Consider the following 14,960-nt stretch of genomic DNA (forward strand, 5'->3'; position numbering starts at 1 on the left):
AAATAATTCAGGATGAACCAAACCTCATACCAGCTGTCTGGACTTCTGCATGTGAAGATAAACTGTAGCTCCCAGCTGAGTCAGTATTCTATAAACAATCATTCACAAAAGCTTTCAATTGTCTTCTTTGACTTAAAATTACAAGCCACAGAGATTAAGAATCCTGTGTACCACCAGACACTTCCCAGCTGAAAAGATCAAACAGCAAGAGACAGCAATATGTGTGGCTTTTCTGATGCCAGTTTGCTCTTCTCACATGCTTCTACAGACCACAAAACCAAAAAGAATCCAAACATGTTTGTCAAGGAGCTGTTTCTCCTATATGACTAAATCCTTTCACTCTTGATTTCCAAGCAGAATGCATCACTGTGGGGCTGGACTAACAGGTTCTTACTTGCATTGTTTCACTGGAACTACAACTCCCATGCCAGCCAAAACTGCAGTAACACGGGCTACCAGTTTCTGCATCGTACCTCAACATAACACAACACACCTTCAAAACCTTCTCTGAATTGTCTACAAGTACTATTTAGCAACTTACTCCGTCCCATAATAAAGATAAATGCACTGCATTTAATTATAGCAACTATATTTGAGTGCAGGATGGTTTAAAACACTTAATTAAAAAATCAGAACTGCCACAGGACAGTTCCATCAAGGACTTGTCTGATCACATACTGCTTTTAGTATCTCTGTCTAGAACATACTTCTTTGAAGGTCTAATTCACGCCTCTGTTTCTCAAGAACATCATGAAGGACACCACTCTGGACAGTATCTACTGGCCTTGTGCTATTTTTTTAGTCTCTTATGCCAGACAAAATGTAGCAAAAGGGGCCCAACAAAGTAAGGAAATGCCTGCTATATTGAACAGCATGTTACCAAAGCTCAGCAAAACCTCCAAGAGTGGGAAGACCACAGATCCACAGTTCCCTCACACTGGGCCAAATAAACACCAATGAAAACATATCTGGGATGAAACCTGTTAGAGTAACTGTTACACATGCAACAAAACATCTATCTTAAGCACCCTACAAACTAAGCACTAAATACTAATATTAAAAAGCCATTTAGTTTCCAAACTGTTTCAGTTATCAGATCATCATGGCACATAGCTCTGCCTCAGGAAGCACTGGGCAACAACAGACAACTTACACAAAAGTACAGGGTTTTTTTTTTGGTTTTTTTTTTTCGGTAGTCTTTAATAATGATGTGTCCAGAAAGGCTATTCATAAGGCAGGTACAAACATTTGCAGAATCTAGACCAGCATGTAGAAACTGACCCCCATGGAACCACTAAGCAATTAAATGGGATATTTAAATGGAACTTTCATCTGCACAACTAAATTTCTGTTGAAGAAACTTTTAGAAGAATTAAGACATCCTCTTATCTTCTTAAGCAAACTAGGAACTACTGTACCTAGTTGGGGGAGACACGGGGGTCACTTCTGCAGCAATCCCTATACATATCTCCATTTAACATCTTTTTAACTACAGGAGGGCAACAGTAGGTTTGACAAATTTTGAACTAGCTGGGGTTTTGGGTTTTTTTTCCTCCCTTTGTTAATCTACACCATGCTGAGCACTTCTGCATGCATACATTCACTGCTTCATGCACTGGAAGAAATATCTCTCAGCCATTTAGTTTGCTTCCATCAGCAATCAGTAAGAAAGCATAAGCAGAATGCCATTTCTGTTTTCATCTTTACAGCCTGTTAGATATGGCTCAGAGATCCATTTTTACCTTGTATTCCTGCTACAATATTGTCCTTTCACTAGCACTTGAAGTATTACTGATAAGATAAAACACTTGAAGTACGAAGGAAGCCAAGTCTCACATCTAATCCTTCGATAACTTCTGAATTCAGTTTTCTTATCTTAATAAACATTTAGAACAGATCTGGTGACTCACACTTGGAAAGAAAACTACTTCTTTATCAAGGAGTCAATATAGTCCTTTTGCTGTGTAAAAGGAACAATTAATCTGTGCTACTGAAAGAACCCCACCTGTAAATTTTTAAAATTATAAATTTCAAAACAACTGGTTCATCTTTTAGAAGCAATATAAGAAGCTCCACTACTGCCATGTGCCTGTGTAACACTTGTGAAGGCAAAAGGCTGGTTTCAGATGAAACATACTGGAACGGACATATGGGAAGCTATATATGTCATCATGGGCTACAACTCTCTCAGCTTTTACTAGAGCACAATGAAGCAAAATACATGGAGCAAACGGCCCAGAACGTGACAGGATCAGCAAAGCCTGGGCTGTAATGGGCTCAAAGCACACAACAGCGGACCTCTAGGAAGTCTCACTCTTCAAAACCAAACAAGAAATGCCCAAACGTTTTAAATTTACCATTTATTTATATTTACTCTAGTAGAACTTCTAATTCCCATTGTGTAAACAATTACATGAATACTTTAGCTCATCTCAACAGATGACTAAAAGGTACATTATAAAAGGGAGAAGACATGATGGATCCCTCATAAAAACAATACAAAATATATAGAAACAATGCCCCCATCAACGCCTACAGGGAGCCTACAGATTACTTAGCACTCTTCCCCCTCAGCATCCCCAAATTCTCCAATGAAGAAACTCATGCACTGACAATGAATCTGCGCCCTTTTTTTTAAGCAGGGTGCAAATTTGCACTGCGATGAATAAGGCATAGAAAAGCTTGCAAAGCCAAGGTCCCTGTCAAACATCATAAAAATCTTCATTTTATTTCCTTTCATGCACTGTTTAGCATCTTCTTAATGTAGTGATCAGTAACGAAGCACAATGCACAGCAAATCCCTTTTTTCCCCCTTTTCCCCCAAGATGACACACTATAGACTGCCGCGGTATCTGCACGGCACAGACCCAAGGGACTGCACCCAAATTTACCAATAGATTTTACAGGCAACCTGTTCCAGGTCTTACTTTTGGCTGGGAAGGTTACTGGCTGCGTTGGGCTCGGCTATCATTTCCGCTACATTATTTCAGCAGCACAAACAAGCTGACACGACCTTCTGAGGAAACTTCAACCGAAATCGAGAGTGTGAAAAACTTAACAACCCTTCGGCTTCTGCGGGCGGAACAGCGGCCGAAAACTGCCAAGAAAAGCACACAAAGAGACTTAATTCCAGGCAAACCACGGCAGAAACAGCACCCCCCCACCCCATCCCCTCCTCCCCGCGCAGAACAGGATGAAACGGAAAGAAATTAAACCTACCGACAACAGCGCCGTCCGTCCCGGGCGCTGCCCAGCGCGGCCGGCCCGGTCCCGCCGTCAATCACGGCCGCCGCTGGGCCCGGCAGGGGCGGGGAGCGCCGTCACATGGGCGGCGGCGGCGGCGCTTCCGCAGCGGCCGGAAAGACGCGGCCGGTGACGGTCTCTGCCCGCCGCCCCGGGCCCGGCGGTGCCCATGCGGCTCCCCCGCTTCTCGTGGCCGCTGCTGCTCCGCTGCCGGCGGGCGGCGGCGGCTCTGGGTGCGCCCCGGTGTCGCCCGCTGCCCGCCCGCCCGCTCAGCGCCGCCGCCCCGCTCCGGGCTCCCCTGCGCCCGCCGGGCACGGGCGGCGGAGCGCCGTGGAACGGGGCGGCAGGCGCCGGTGGGGATGAAGGAGAAGAGGAGGATGAGGCGGAGCTGGAGGAGCTGCTGGGCCCGCCTCCGCTGGGCCCGGGGCCCGGCGCCCAGCGCGTTGCCATCGTGCACCCCGCGGTCAAGTGGGGCCCGCAGAAGTCGCCGCTCACCACCGGTGCGGGGCTGCGGGCGACGGGCGGGCTCCCAGAGCGCTAAAGGGAATACCTTCAGGGGATTTGGAATGGATTGCCCGGGAGGTGGGGGAGTCACTGTTCTGGACGTGTGTAAGAAAGGACTGATAGTAGCACTGAGTGCCGTGGGCTGTTGACAATGGTGGTTTTCGGTCACAGGTTGGACTCGATAATCTCAGGTCTTTTCCAGCCTAACTGATTCTGTGGCTGTGCCGCTGGTGTGAAGTGGACCCGCTGTCACTGCGGTGCAACCGCGACATGCGGCTTGCAAAGGACAAGCTTGGATGGAAGGTCTCGGTCGCTCTTTCCTTTGACAGCTTTTTAAAAGACAAGGAGCTGTTAGCGTTAGTAGGTCTGTGCTCTGACTTGCAAACCATGCTCACTGAATTTGGACGGCAGAACACCCCAGTGCAGGTTGCTCAGGCAGGCAGTCGGATGTTCCCTTTATTAGCGCCTGTTAATTGCCCTCAGCCCTCAAGCGTGCAGCCTGCCCAGGTGCGCTGGAGTCCTTTGGCCTTAGGCTTGCCCAGAAGGTGGCTGAAGAGCGGCAATTCCCTCCTGGTCCAGAGAAGAGGGTGCAGTGAAGATGAAGTCTTGTATAAATTCTCTCGGGGACTTAAGTGCTTTTATGCAGCTACTTAGTGATGCAGTCACCAATAATTCCTCTGTAGGGACTTTTTTTAGGACTACTATTAGGTTTCTCTCAGAAACTGTCGTATCTAGCTACTATATAAGCATTAATCACTTGCAATTAAGATACATTATGAACTTGATGCTTCTCTTTGACCACTTCTCTAGTTATAAGGTTGCCATATAAAGGATAAAAGCATCTTTTAAGTTAGCCTTTTATGTTTAGAGTTATAGGATGGTTTGGCTTGGAGGGAACCTTTAAAAGTCATCTAGTCTGACCCCCCTGCAATGAGTGAGCCAGGACATCTTCCACTGGACGCGGTTGTTCAGATCCCTGTCTAATCTGGCTTTGAATGTTCACAGGGAATGTTTACAGGACCACTACCTCTCAGGGCAATCTGTTCCAGTGTCTCACCACTCTCATTATAAAAAGCTTCTTCTTTATATCCAATCTAAATCAATCTCTTGGTTTAAAACCACTGCCCCATTTTATTGCAACGGTCCTGCTAAAAGTCTGTCCCCATCTTTCTTATAAGCCCCTTTTGCGTACTAAAAGGCCATAAAAAGGTCTTCCCAGCTGGACAACACCAACTCTCACAGACTTTTCTTACAGGAGACCTTCCAGCTGCCTGACTGTCTTTGTGGCATTCCTCTGGACTTGCTCCAGCAGGTCTGTGTCAACCTGGTGCTGGGGCCCCCAGAGCTGGATGCAGCACTGCAGGTGGGGTCACACCAGAGCAGAGGGGCAGAATCCCCTCCCTTGCCTTGCTGACTGCATTGCTTGGATGCAGCCCAGGACATGTTTGGCTCTCTGGGCTGCAAGCACTGAGTGCTGGGTCATGTCCAGCTTCTGGCCCACCAATACCCCTGAGTCCTTCTTGGCAGGGCTGCTCTCCATCTCTCCATCCCCTAGCCTGTATCAGTGTACTGGGGGCTTGCCCTGACCCAGATGCAGGACCTTGCACTTGTTGATCCTCACTAGTTTTCTGTGAGCCCACTTCTTGAACCTGTCCATGTCTTTCTGCATGGCAAGAAACAGTTTATATATATTTACTATTTTGTTCCAGTTTATTATGTGATGAACCTAAATCTTTGTTTAGTTTTTGTAGTGCTCCTAATTCTAACAAATTGTCACATTGCAAAATAAAGTTTTTAACCTTTTCAGAATTGACGTAAGTGACATAATTTTACAACTGAAAAGTAGGTAAAATATGAAGGCACCTTTCTGTCGAAACATACAGAATAGTAGTGGTCCCTTTTCATTTATTTAGGCCCTCCAGATAAAGAGCCTGAAGTCTGAACAAATGTTTTGGAATGATTTTTGAAGCACTATAGATACAACAGGAAATCTGTGTATTTTACAAGAAACAATGAACAATATGAGGAAAAAGTGGATCATTATTATCTTTAAAAATATGTTCCCTTTTGGACCAATGTAACCTATTAGTATATAAATTTTGTTTTGCTGTCTAGAGAAACTTGACAAACTTGTTCTGAAGAGAGAAGGTTTGTCATATCGAGACTAGAACTGCTGATCTGATATTCTTGTGTAGTCTTTGGATTTCACAGAGTCCTCGAAAATCATTGCTTCGCAGTGTAGATGTTAAAAACTCAAAAGTAATTGATAAACCAGAACACAGAATTCAAATCTGCTGGTTTTAGCAAGTTACAAAGCAGTTTTGGTCCCTTATGAATAAGTGGTAGTGAAGTTAGCAGCAGGATATTCCATATTAGTAATTCCCAAATTATTGCTACAAAACACCGAAGTGTTTTGCACAAAGCCACAGACTGAATTGTGTGGCTTTGTGCTCATCTCAAATAACAGATTTTCCAGCTAGTTACTCATTTCACTTGTTGAGAAAAAAGGCTTGGTGATTTCTTTCCTGACAATACAATTAAAAATTCTCCTAAGCCAACAGCCACAGAAATAATTTATACTTGTCAAAAAGATTCTTTGTTTGATAAAATTGCATCAAACTGTTCAATTACTCTGATTAGAGGTAAGACACTTTGCTCCTTGTGCTAGAGGTTAAAAGAATTTCAGTGTAGTTTAGTCTTTTCCTGTTCATGCATGTACTGTAGTTATTGGAGATCTGAGCAGTTATGATGGTACATTGTAACATTTATGTCTTTTTTCTATTATTGTTATGTTCCTGAAGCTGAATTACAGATTGCCGAAGCCGTTGCTCTTGTAGATACTCTTCAGAACTGGACAGTTCTAGATAAAATAATTATTCCTACCAAAAGTCCCAACAAGAAGTTTGTTTTTGGCAAAGGAAACTTTCAGGTTTTGACAGGTAAGGACTGAGATCTTTTGGCACTTCACCACTAAATGGAAGACTTTTGCAGTCAGACTCTTCAAGGATGGATGTGAAAGCTGAAGAGAGGGAGAATTTTGTTAATCCATGCAGGTTTGCAGGCAAACTTGAAAGAATTTTTAAGGTTACAAAAGCAATGCAGAATAAACATAACCCCTAGTCACTGAAAATGTGTGAGGCAACTTAGTCCATAACTTTATGTGATTGACATAAGTGAAACTGATGCTGTTCTTGGCACAGTACTAAATTAGCAATTATAACTGCTCTATGAACAAAGAATATGGTGCCATTTGATGTTTTATGAGCATTCTGCTCAGTGCAAAATGATTTATAGTCTGGGCATTTTAAAAAGAGAATTGACATTTAACACTGTATTTTGCAATCGTTATCCATCTTTTAGAAAAGATTAAAAAATTGCCCCATGTGACAGCTGTCTTCTTGAATATGGAAAGAATATCTTCACTAACAAAGGTAATTAAATATAATATCAAATCACATTCTTTTCATCAGTATTGTTTGGAAGCTATTGGTGTTAGGAGAAGTGGTCGGGTAAGATTCTGAATTTGCAAATTTTAATATACAAAGCACCAGGACTGAGTTTTGTTGAAAAGAATCTTAATACCTATTGCATTCTTCCAGTTGTTATATATGTTTCCAGCTCGTGTGCATGAAATTTTCCAGCAGCTTTAAAATTTATTAGTAAAATTTATTTTAGACTCTGCTCCCACATTTGACACTGGCCCTATTTAAAATGTTGAAGAAGTTACTCAAGGTGTTCGTTTACATAATGACGGTGTTGACACAGGTTTTGTTATGAAGAATGTCAACATTTTGGATTAGCTATGTGCTCAAGTTTCTATATTTATAATGGATAGCATATTTTTTCCTTATGCTGCGGATGCTGAATTGTATTTTGAATACGAGGTGTTAATTCAGGGCAAGCTTATAGTTGAATGTTTCAAATACTTAAACTTTCATGCCTAACCCTTAAAAAGAAGCACTGTGTGATGCAGCATATTTCAGTACTTTAACACCGGCAGTAAAACAACTGGTACATGAACTACACATACTCTTGGACAAACTGATTTTTTTGTTTTGGTTTTTTTTTGTTGTTGTTGTTTTGTTTTGTTTTGTTTTTTGGTTTTTAGTATGTGCAGCATCATGCGAGGTGTAAAATGTAGGCAAACTCTGCAAGCAAACATTAATGCTTTGTTGGTAGTTTTGAATGCTTTCCCTGATTATAAAATGAAGAGATGACAAAAGTGGAAAATGTTTCATTTCAATTTTCTAGTTTTTAGGAAAACTTTATTTTATAGTATGAGTTCTTTTAGTGCTAGATTTGCTAAATATTTTTTTTCCACAAACATAGATCTTAAGAGCAATTAAACAGGGTTGATTCAGGAAAGTGTTTGAGAACATGTATAGAAACATTCTGGATTTTAGAGATGGCATAAGGGAACTACTGCATATTTTAAGTGTCTTTTGCTGAATTAGAGCAAGGATGAGGGGTTTGGGTTGGTTGGGGGTTTATTAACTATTTCATTAAAAGCTTGCTATTAAATAATTTTCCTGCATTCCTCTCTTATCTGTTTGCAAGTTTCAATAATCTTTTTTTCTTTTCATGTGTTATAACTAGCCTTTCCCATTCCAGTAGTTCATAATTATTTTTTACAAGGATTTAACCAGTGAGATTCTTGGTTCTGAAATACGTTGTAAAACTTGTTGCAAGAATCCTTAAAGGGCAGTGGAAGGATTCTCACTGAATTTGATGGGCCTAGACATAAAGTTCTACTTTCTAAACTCTCTTTAACTCCTTCTCTTTCTGGTCAACCAAATTTTGACTTTGCATGCTCATATAATGATTGCCCATCAATTGCAGTGGAATCCTGACATCCTGAGTTCAAGTGTCCATCAGCTAACTGAGTGTACTTGCTGTGTAGGAATTATCTAGTGATACTGTGGGGGACAGAAGACATCTCGATTATTTTGTCTTACATGGCTAAAGAAAGAACTAGAAGGTGCCTGGGGCGTGCAAGTCTTTGACAGATACACCGTGGTACTTCACATTTTTCGCTGTAATGCCCAGACGAAAGAAGCCAAACTGCAGGTAGCACTGGCTGAAATTCCACTTCTCAGGTACCTGGGGCTCTGCAAATCATGTACTCATATCTGCATGTTTTAGTGACTATTTCTTTACAGTAACAGAACCCAGCAATATTTACTGTAAAGAAAAAATACATAGGGTGTTCAATGATTGATTAGAGCACAGAATTATTTACTACAATGTCATTATTTTAAGCTTCTGCAGTGCTGACAGGCAAAACCAGAATATGTTCAGTGATCTTTAAAAACGTATTTTTCATTAAAAGGTCCTGCTTCTTTCTAAGATACAAGATGGATTGCAGGAATATGTAGGAATTGGATATGTATATACCATGTATAAAACTGTTGAGTTTAATAAAGAAAGCTATAAACAAGTAAGATTAATTTGTATTTAAATTTTCCATATTTCTGCATTATGTGGCATAGAAATGTATACATGGCAGTTGGTGAGAGTTATGTGGATGTTTTAGAGATATATTTGGCTCTCTGAAATTTCAGAATAGCAATTATAATTTACCAAGAGAGTTGTATGCTTTTTCAAGTTACAGTTGAGCCAGAAAAATCTGGATTTTTTTTTTTCTCCAGGCTTCTTGCCATGAGCAAGTTCTATTTACAACTCAGTCATTTAGTAGTTTTATCTGTACTATCAGAATACCACTACTGCTTCACAATTTTTAAGTATTTTGGTATTAACTGGATTAAAGAAAATTGCTTCTAATTAACAGTTACTTTGCTGCCAGGTCAAATCTGAAAAACGAGGTGTCTCAGCGAGATCAGCAGAGAGGTGGTTCAAGATACATCATGGGTTCAGGTAAAGTCTAAATATTCTCATGATTTAGAGGATTTTTTTTTCTCCATAGCTTTTAAACAAATTTAGTTGTATCTTATTTTATTTGGAGGAAGTCAGGAGGAAAAACAGTGTTCTGCATCTAATTAAACAAATGTACAAAAATTTATTGGAAAGTAAGTTAAATAATAAGGTTTGGGTCTGTACTGGTCAAGTTTTTTGGTCAATAAGTGGTCAAGGATAAACTATTTTCTTGCCACAGGGATTTTTCATAAGTGTACAAAGATAATATAGAGTGGTTAGCAAATGTTTTATAATTACTTACTTTCTTAGTCAAGAATACATATGTTTAGTGGCTTTTTACAAGCCCTAATGCTAACTCACTTGGTTTCCAAACACATCACTTGCTTTACAGTTTCTCTTGTAAACTATTCTGACAGTTAGTCCTTTGTATTTTTCAGGTGAAACTTTTCTAGAAACACAGAATCGTGTCTTGAAAGAGAGAGAACTTAAAATTAGGAATGCCCTGGAGAAACTGAGGAGAAAAAGGGCTTTACTTCGAACTCAGCGCAGAAAATGCGAGTTCCCGATGGTCTCAGTAATGGGCTATACCAACTGTGGTAAGCAAAACCTCCTGAAATCATAACACAAAAGAGCTTATATTGTCTAATTTTTAATTAGAAACTCTAGCCAAATTCTCATTTGTGTGTGTACAGGCTTTGTATTATAATTATTTTTTTTTAATTGTGTATTGAGTATTTTTCAGTTAGGATGCAATTAGGAAAGCAAATTAAGCTCCTTGGTTTTTTCAGTCTCTCAAAAACATGTTTTGGAGAAACGCCTAGCACCTATTGTGCCAAAAATATTTTATATATAGTGCTGAAGACTACACTGTTAATGTCCCTTTATATGAATCTCTACTACTTGATCAGAATGGGTACAGAAAAGTACACGGGTGTTTAGATCTCCATGAAGACTTGAGGCATAGGAAGACAACTGAGAGCTGGCTATTGATCTGAGAAACCTGCTTAAGGAGCGCTGTAGCTTCTCATGGATTATGTGTAGCATTCCGAGATGTGTTTCTAGGAGAATCTCAATAAAGCTAAAGGGGGTTTTTTCTGCTTTTTTTTGTTTGCTTTGCTTTTTTAGCTTACACAAGTGAATTCTTACTCAAGGCATAAATAGACTTTGGATAATCAGGCTCGATTATCTTAAGACAATTTCGTTTTCTTATTCAACTTCTTTAAAAAAACAAACCTATCTTGCACTAATTTTGTTATGACTTGTACACTCAAAGATTTGGATTATACTGTATGTTTTTCTTAAATGTTACACTTCCATACTTTTCAAACTGAATATTCACATATATATATATAGATAGATAGATATAGAGAGAGATATAAAACCGCTTTGTATACAAATAATTGAAACACTTTAATTAGGCTATATACTTTATAAATTACTTTAATGACTGATTATGTGAAATATTTATTGAGTCAAATAAATGTCTCTAGTATTATGTTCATGAGGAAATGCCCGATAAAGGCCTCAGCGTCATAAGATAGACATTATTAGCGCTTCTCTTTATTTTTTTATTTAGCAAGTAAGTTATTTCATTTGACAACAGAAGCAATGAGGCGTGTGTAAGTGCATGCTTCTTAATGCTGTCATGGCAGCGCTCTTCAGAGTTACAGGTGAGAGATGTGGGTAGGTCACTTTGCAGGTCGAATCCGTCTTTGATCATCTTGTGATTTCACAGCACAGCTGTAGATACCAGTATGTGATTACATACGTGACCTTAAACCCAATTCCAAGTTATAAAATGTAAGACTGTCTTCAGATTTCCTATCATATAGATAACTGATCACAAGCTACTAAAATAGATCTAAAAATATATGTTACATCATACATTTTACCTGAGCCTTGCAAATTAAAATTTACTTGGAACAAGCCATTAAAATCTTGTCCTTTTTCATTTAATTAGGAAAAACTACTTTGATCAAAGCCTTGACTGGGGAAGCAGGACTTCAACCCAGGGATCAGCTGTTTGCTACTCTGGATATTACAGCCCATGCTGGCTATCTGCCCTCACATATGGCAGTTATTTATGTTGACACCATTGGGTTTCTGACTGATCTTCCACATAATCTGGTTGAGTCATTTTCAGCTACACTAGAAGAAGTGGCTTACTCAGTAAGTAGTCAGCTATGAAAATTTAGAAATCAAACTAATTTCCTTTTAGATAATCTTCACCCCTTCAAAACGGGAAGTTAATTGACATGCTGTTCTTATCAAAGCACCCGGCTGACTATAGTAAACTCTTGAGAAAATGATGTACATTTCTTAAAATAAACTAATTTTCTGATACTTTTTCTATGCAGAACATACAGCTATGAAAGGACTTCAGAAAGGGCTTATTTGGAGTATATATGTCCATCTCCATAGACAGATAAACCAGATTTTTCTGATAAAATATCTGAACACTGCATCCAAGTGAGTTGAGGCTAGCTTTTCTGGGAGGCAAAAATTAAATAAAGCATCTGAAATTACCTGGTTTTAACTTAAGGTTTCCTGTAGAACTACAAGTGGGTGATTTTGATGTGATGCAGGCAGCATGTAATAAATACAAATCTACTTTAGCAATTATTTTCTCATTAAAGTTGTTTGCCTGTGCTATAACAAAGTGTAAAGCTGCATACATACACACAGACTTTCAAACAAAAACCCTGTATTATGGAGAGTAATGAAATTCAGTGGTAGCTAGATGCCAGAATGCTGCTAAAGATTAAACTTCACCATGTAATAGCAGGGCTTTCAAAAGCTGGCTGAAAGCATCATTTGTCACTTACTTCTAACTATTTTTCAATAACTTTTTTTCAAAAGTTTAAAGCAATGTCTTGAGCAAAGATGATGAAATAACTTGAATGCAAATGTTGAGTTGCTTGCTTGTTTTTTATCATAGCAAACATTATATAGATATACTTCAAACTGGACACTTTTGTATAAAGCTTTTTTTGAAGCAGTAGTATCCTGGGAGCTAAGCATAAGGATAATCTATATTTTGAATGTAAAAATAGAATTACAAGTTATATGGAGTTTTTTCCCCTCTGTTTTTGAAAGTTTTGCAACCATTCCTCTTCTAAAAGACTTTTTTAGAGATTGCTCTTTTTAATCTCCAGTATTTTTGAAGCCTTATTGTTACAAAGCCTTGGCCTTGAAAAAAATGTATCAGTTATTATTTGAAATCTGATTCTGTAACTAGCTTGATTGACAACATTTGCTTCAGGTTTGTGGGACACAATTTGTACTCCCTAGAGGTGGAAGAGTAAGCTGCTGCAGATTTTCTTCCATCATGGTCTAAGAAACAGTTTATAGTAGTAGTTTAATACTGTTTTATTAGTTAATTTTACAGTGCTAATCTGACAGTGTATTATCAAATGGATAGGAAAGTATTTTACATGAATTAGCAATGCAAAAATGATATACAGCCTCTAGAACCTGGTAATAGGTGTTGCATATTGATCTTTGCTAGGATCTGATAGTTCATGTGAGGGATATTACTCATCCAGAAACCATCCTCCAGAAAGCAACTGTTCTGTCAGTTCTGAGGAATCTTAATCTTCCTAGCCATTTGCTGGACTCAATTGTAGAAGTTCATAACAAAGTGGATTTGATAGAAAGGTAAGCAAGAGATGCTAAATGTACTTAAACATTTCTTATGTTCTGGAAGCTTTTTAATTCTTAGTCTAGAAAAGAGATCTCACACATCAGAATACATTTAATAGTGTTTCTCAGTCTTTTACATATGTAACTATGGTCTGAAAAAGAATTAATTATCTTTTCATTACAAAAGAAATCACTTGAGTCATACAAGAAGTGGCCTCCGTTGAAGGTGTCAGTACAAAGTAACTCAGTTAAATTGTCTGTGCTTGGAATATTTTCACAACCTAATCTTCATGAAAAAATGTGCTAGCAATCAATTTTCTTTCAGGTATAAACCCACTGAAGAAAATGCTTTAGCTGTTTCTGCTCTGCATGGGCATGGTTTAGAAGAACTGAAACAAGAAATAGAGAAAAAAATACTGACAGCAACAGGGAAGAAGATTCTAACAGTTAACATCAACTTAGAGGGACCTCAGCTAAGGTAAATAATTCTGAATTTTATGAAGGACTTGGAGAAATGTGAAACACTTAGTCGTTCGTGTCGTAAACTTTTCAAATCATATTGTACTGATTTTAATCTGCATTAAGAATAACAGAGATAATTATCAATATTTTGCAACCTATTGACAAAAAATAGCCCCATTAGAGAAGCGGAGTGAAGCACTTCATCTTTTAAAGTGTTATCTAGATAGGAACCTTCTGACCTAGACCAAGGATAACATTTTGTGCAGTGTGTCATACTTTTAAGATGCTAATTGGCTTTTGTATTTACAGTTGGCTCTATAAAGAAGCAACAGTTCAGGAAGTAGAGGTCATGCCTGAAGATGGCACAGCCAGGGTGAAGGTGATAATCGGCAATTCTGCTTTTGGCAGATACAAAAACCTCTTTCCCAACAGTAAGATTTTCATATCATAAAACTGCATCCTGTTCTAGGAGAGAAAGCTGATCTCCTCAAGAGCATGTGAAATGAAGTGAATGACTGGTTAGTCTCACTGCTGAATAGTTTATTTTTCTTCCCCACTTGATGTTTTTTGGAATGGACGCTGTTTCAAAACACTTCTATATGGAAACAATAAGAGCTTTGAGCTTAATTTTGTCAGCAAGTACCAGGACAGCACTAAATTTTTTATGTTAAACCTGTTGCTGGCTATAAGCTGAGGACCTCAAACACATGGAATGGCATCTGACTTGACCTTCAGAAAAGAACCAAGTTTCTTATATCGTATAAATAAAGCTTTTCATTGCCTTTTTCTGAAGAAAATAGTATTAATTATAGTTAAGGTGTTTCAGATGGCCTTTGGAAAATGAAAGTGAGTGAACAAAATGTTGTTGGTTGTATATAAATAATGAAGATAAATATGTGTACAAGAAGAATGCATGAATGTAGAATGCATGAATGTAAGTAAAATAACTGCCATGTCTTATTGCACTGAAGGAAAAAATCAATTTAAGGCAATTAATAAAGTTAGCTGTGAACATCTTTTACCCATATAGTTTTCTTGCCTACATAATTTATCCACTGTTACTCTGTCAGTTCTTGGAGAAAACATTTAAGGTACAGCAAACATTTTCACAGAGGAAAAGGGTTTTTTCCTTTTCACAAAAGGAAAAAAAAAAAAAACCCACAACAGATCCATTTCTTTAGTTATGAATTACTACTGAGAACCAATAAAACAGTATCACAGGAAGGAAAAACCAA

The 14,960-nt window shown here is 38.7% G+C and overlaps 2 protein-coding genes across 3 annotated transcripts in view; one reads left to right on the forward strand and one right to left on the reverse strand.

Moving 5' to 3' along the window:
- LOC120747800 (cohesin subunit SA-2-like) overlaps positions 1-3,294 on the reverse strand; it is a 58,288-nt gene extending 54,994 nt beyond the window's left edge. Inside the window, exons 1-2 of one of the 2 annotated variants that reach the window (XM_040053847.1) lie at positions 3,220-3,294; positions 2,928-3,097 (exon numbers count right to left, since the gene is read on the reverse strand). In XM_040053847.1, the coding sequence (XP_039909781.1) occupies positions 2,928-2,971 (44 nt within the window). In that variant the 5' untranslated portion in view covers positions 2,972-3,097; positions 3,220-3,294. The remainder of the gene's footprint in view (positions 1-2,927; positions 3,098-3,219) is intronic. The other variant, XM_040053854.2, reaches the window with a different exon arrangement.
- Positions 3,295-3,388: 94 nt separating this feature from the next.
- On the forward strand, positions 3,389-14,750 carry GTPBP6 (GTP binding protein 6 (putative)). The gene is made up of 10 exons (XM_040055266.2): positions 3,389-3,743; positions 6,549-6,686; positions 7,108-7,178; positions 8,713-8,843; positions 9,551-9,621; positions 10,059-10,217; positions 11,582-11,790; positions 13,130-13,278; positions 13,589-13,741; positions 14,035-14,750. The coding sequence occupies exons 1-10, from the start codon at positions 3,413-3,415 to the stop codon at positions 14,174-14,176; spliced, it is 1,554 nt and encodes a 517-aa protein (XP_039911200.1). The 5' UTR covers positions 3,389-3,412; the 3' UTR covers positions 14,177-14,750.
- Positions 14,751-14,960: the final 210 nt, after the last annotated feature.

This window comes from Hirundo rustica, chromosome 2 (assembly GCF_015227805.2).
Source record: "Hirundo rustica isolate bHirRus1 chromosome 2, bHirRus1.pri.v3, whole genome shotgun sequence".
Taxonomy (NCBI): Eukaryota; Metazoa; Chordata; class Aves; order Passeriformes; family Hirundinidae; genus Hirundo; species Hirundo rustica.

Coding starts and splice junctions, on each gene's coding strand:
- GTPBP6 (XM_040055266.2), top strand. CDS start 3,413: ATGCGGCTCCCCCGCTTCTCGTGGCCGCTGCTGCTCCGCTGCCGGCGG. Junction 7,179..8,712: donor GAATATCTTCACTAACAAAG/GTAATTAAATAT, acceptor ACATGGCTAAAG/AAAGAACTAGAAGGTGCCTG. Junction 8,844..9,550: donor GCTGAAATTCCACTTCTCAG/GTACCTGGGGCT, acceptor CTTTGCTGCCAG/GTCAAATCTGAAAAACGAGG.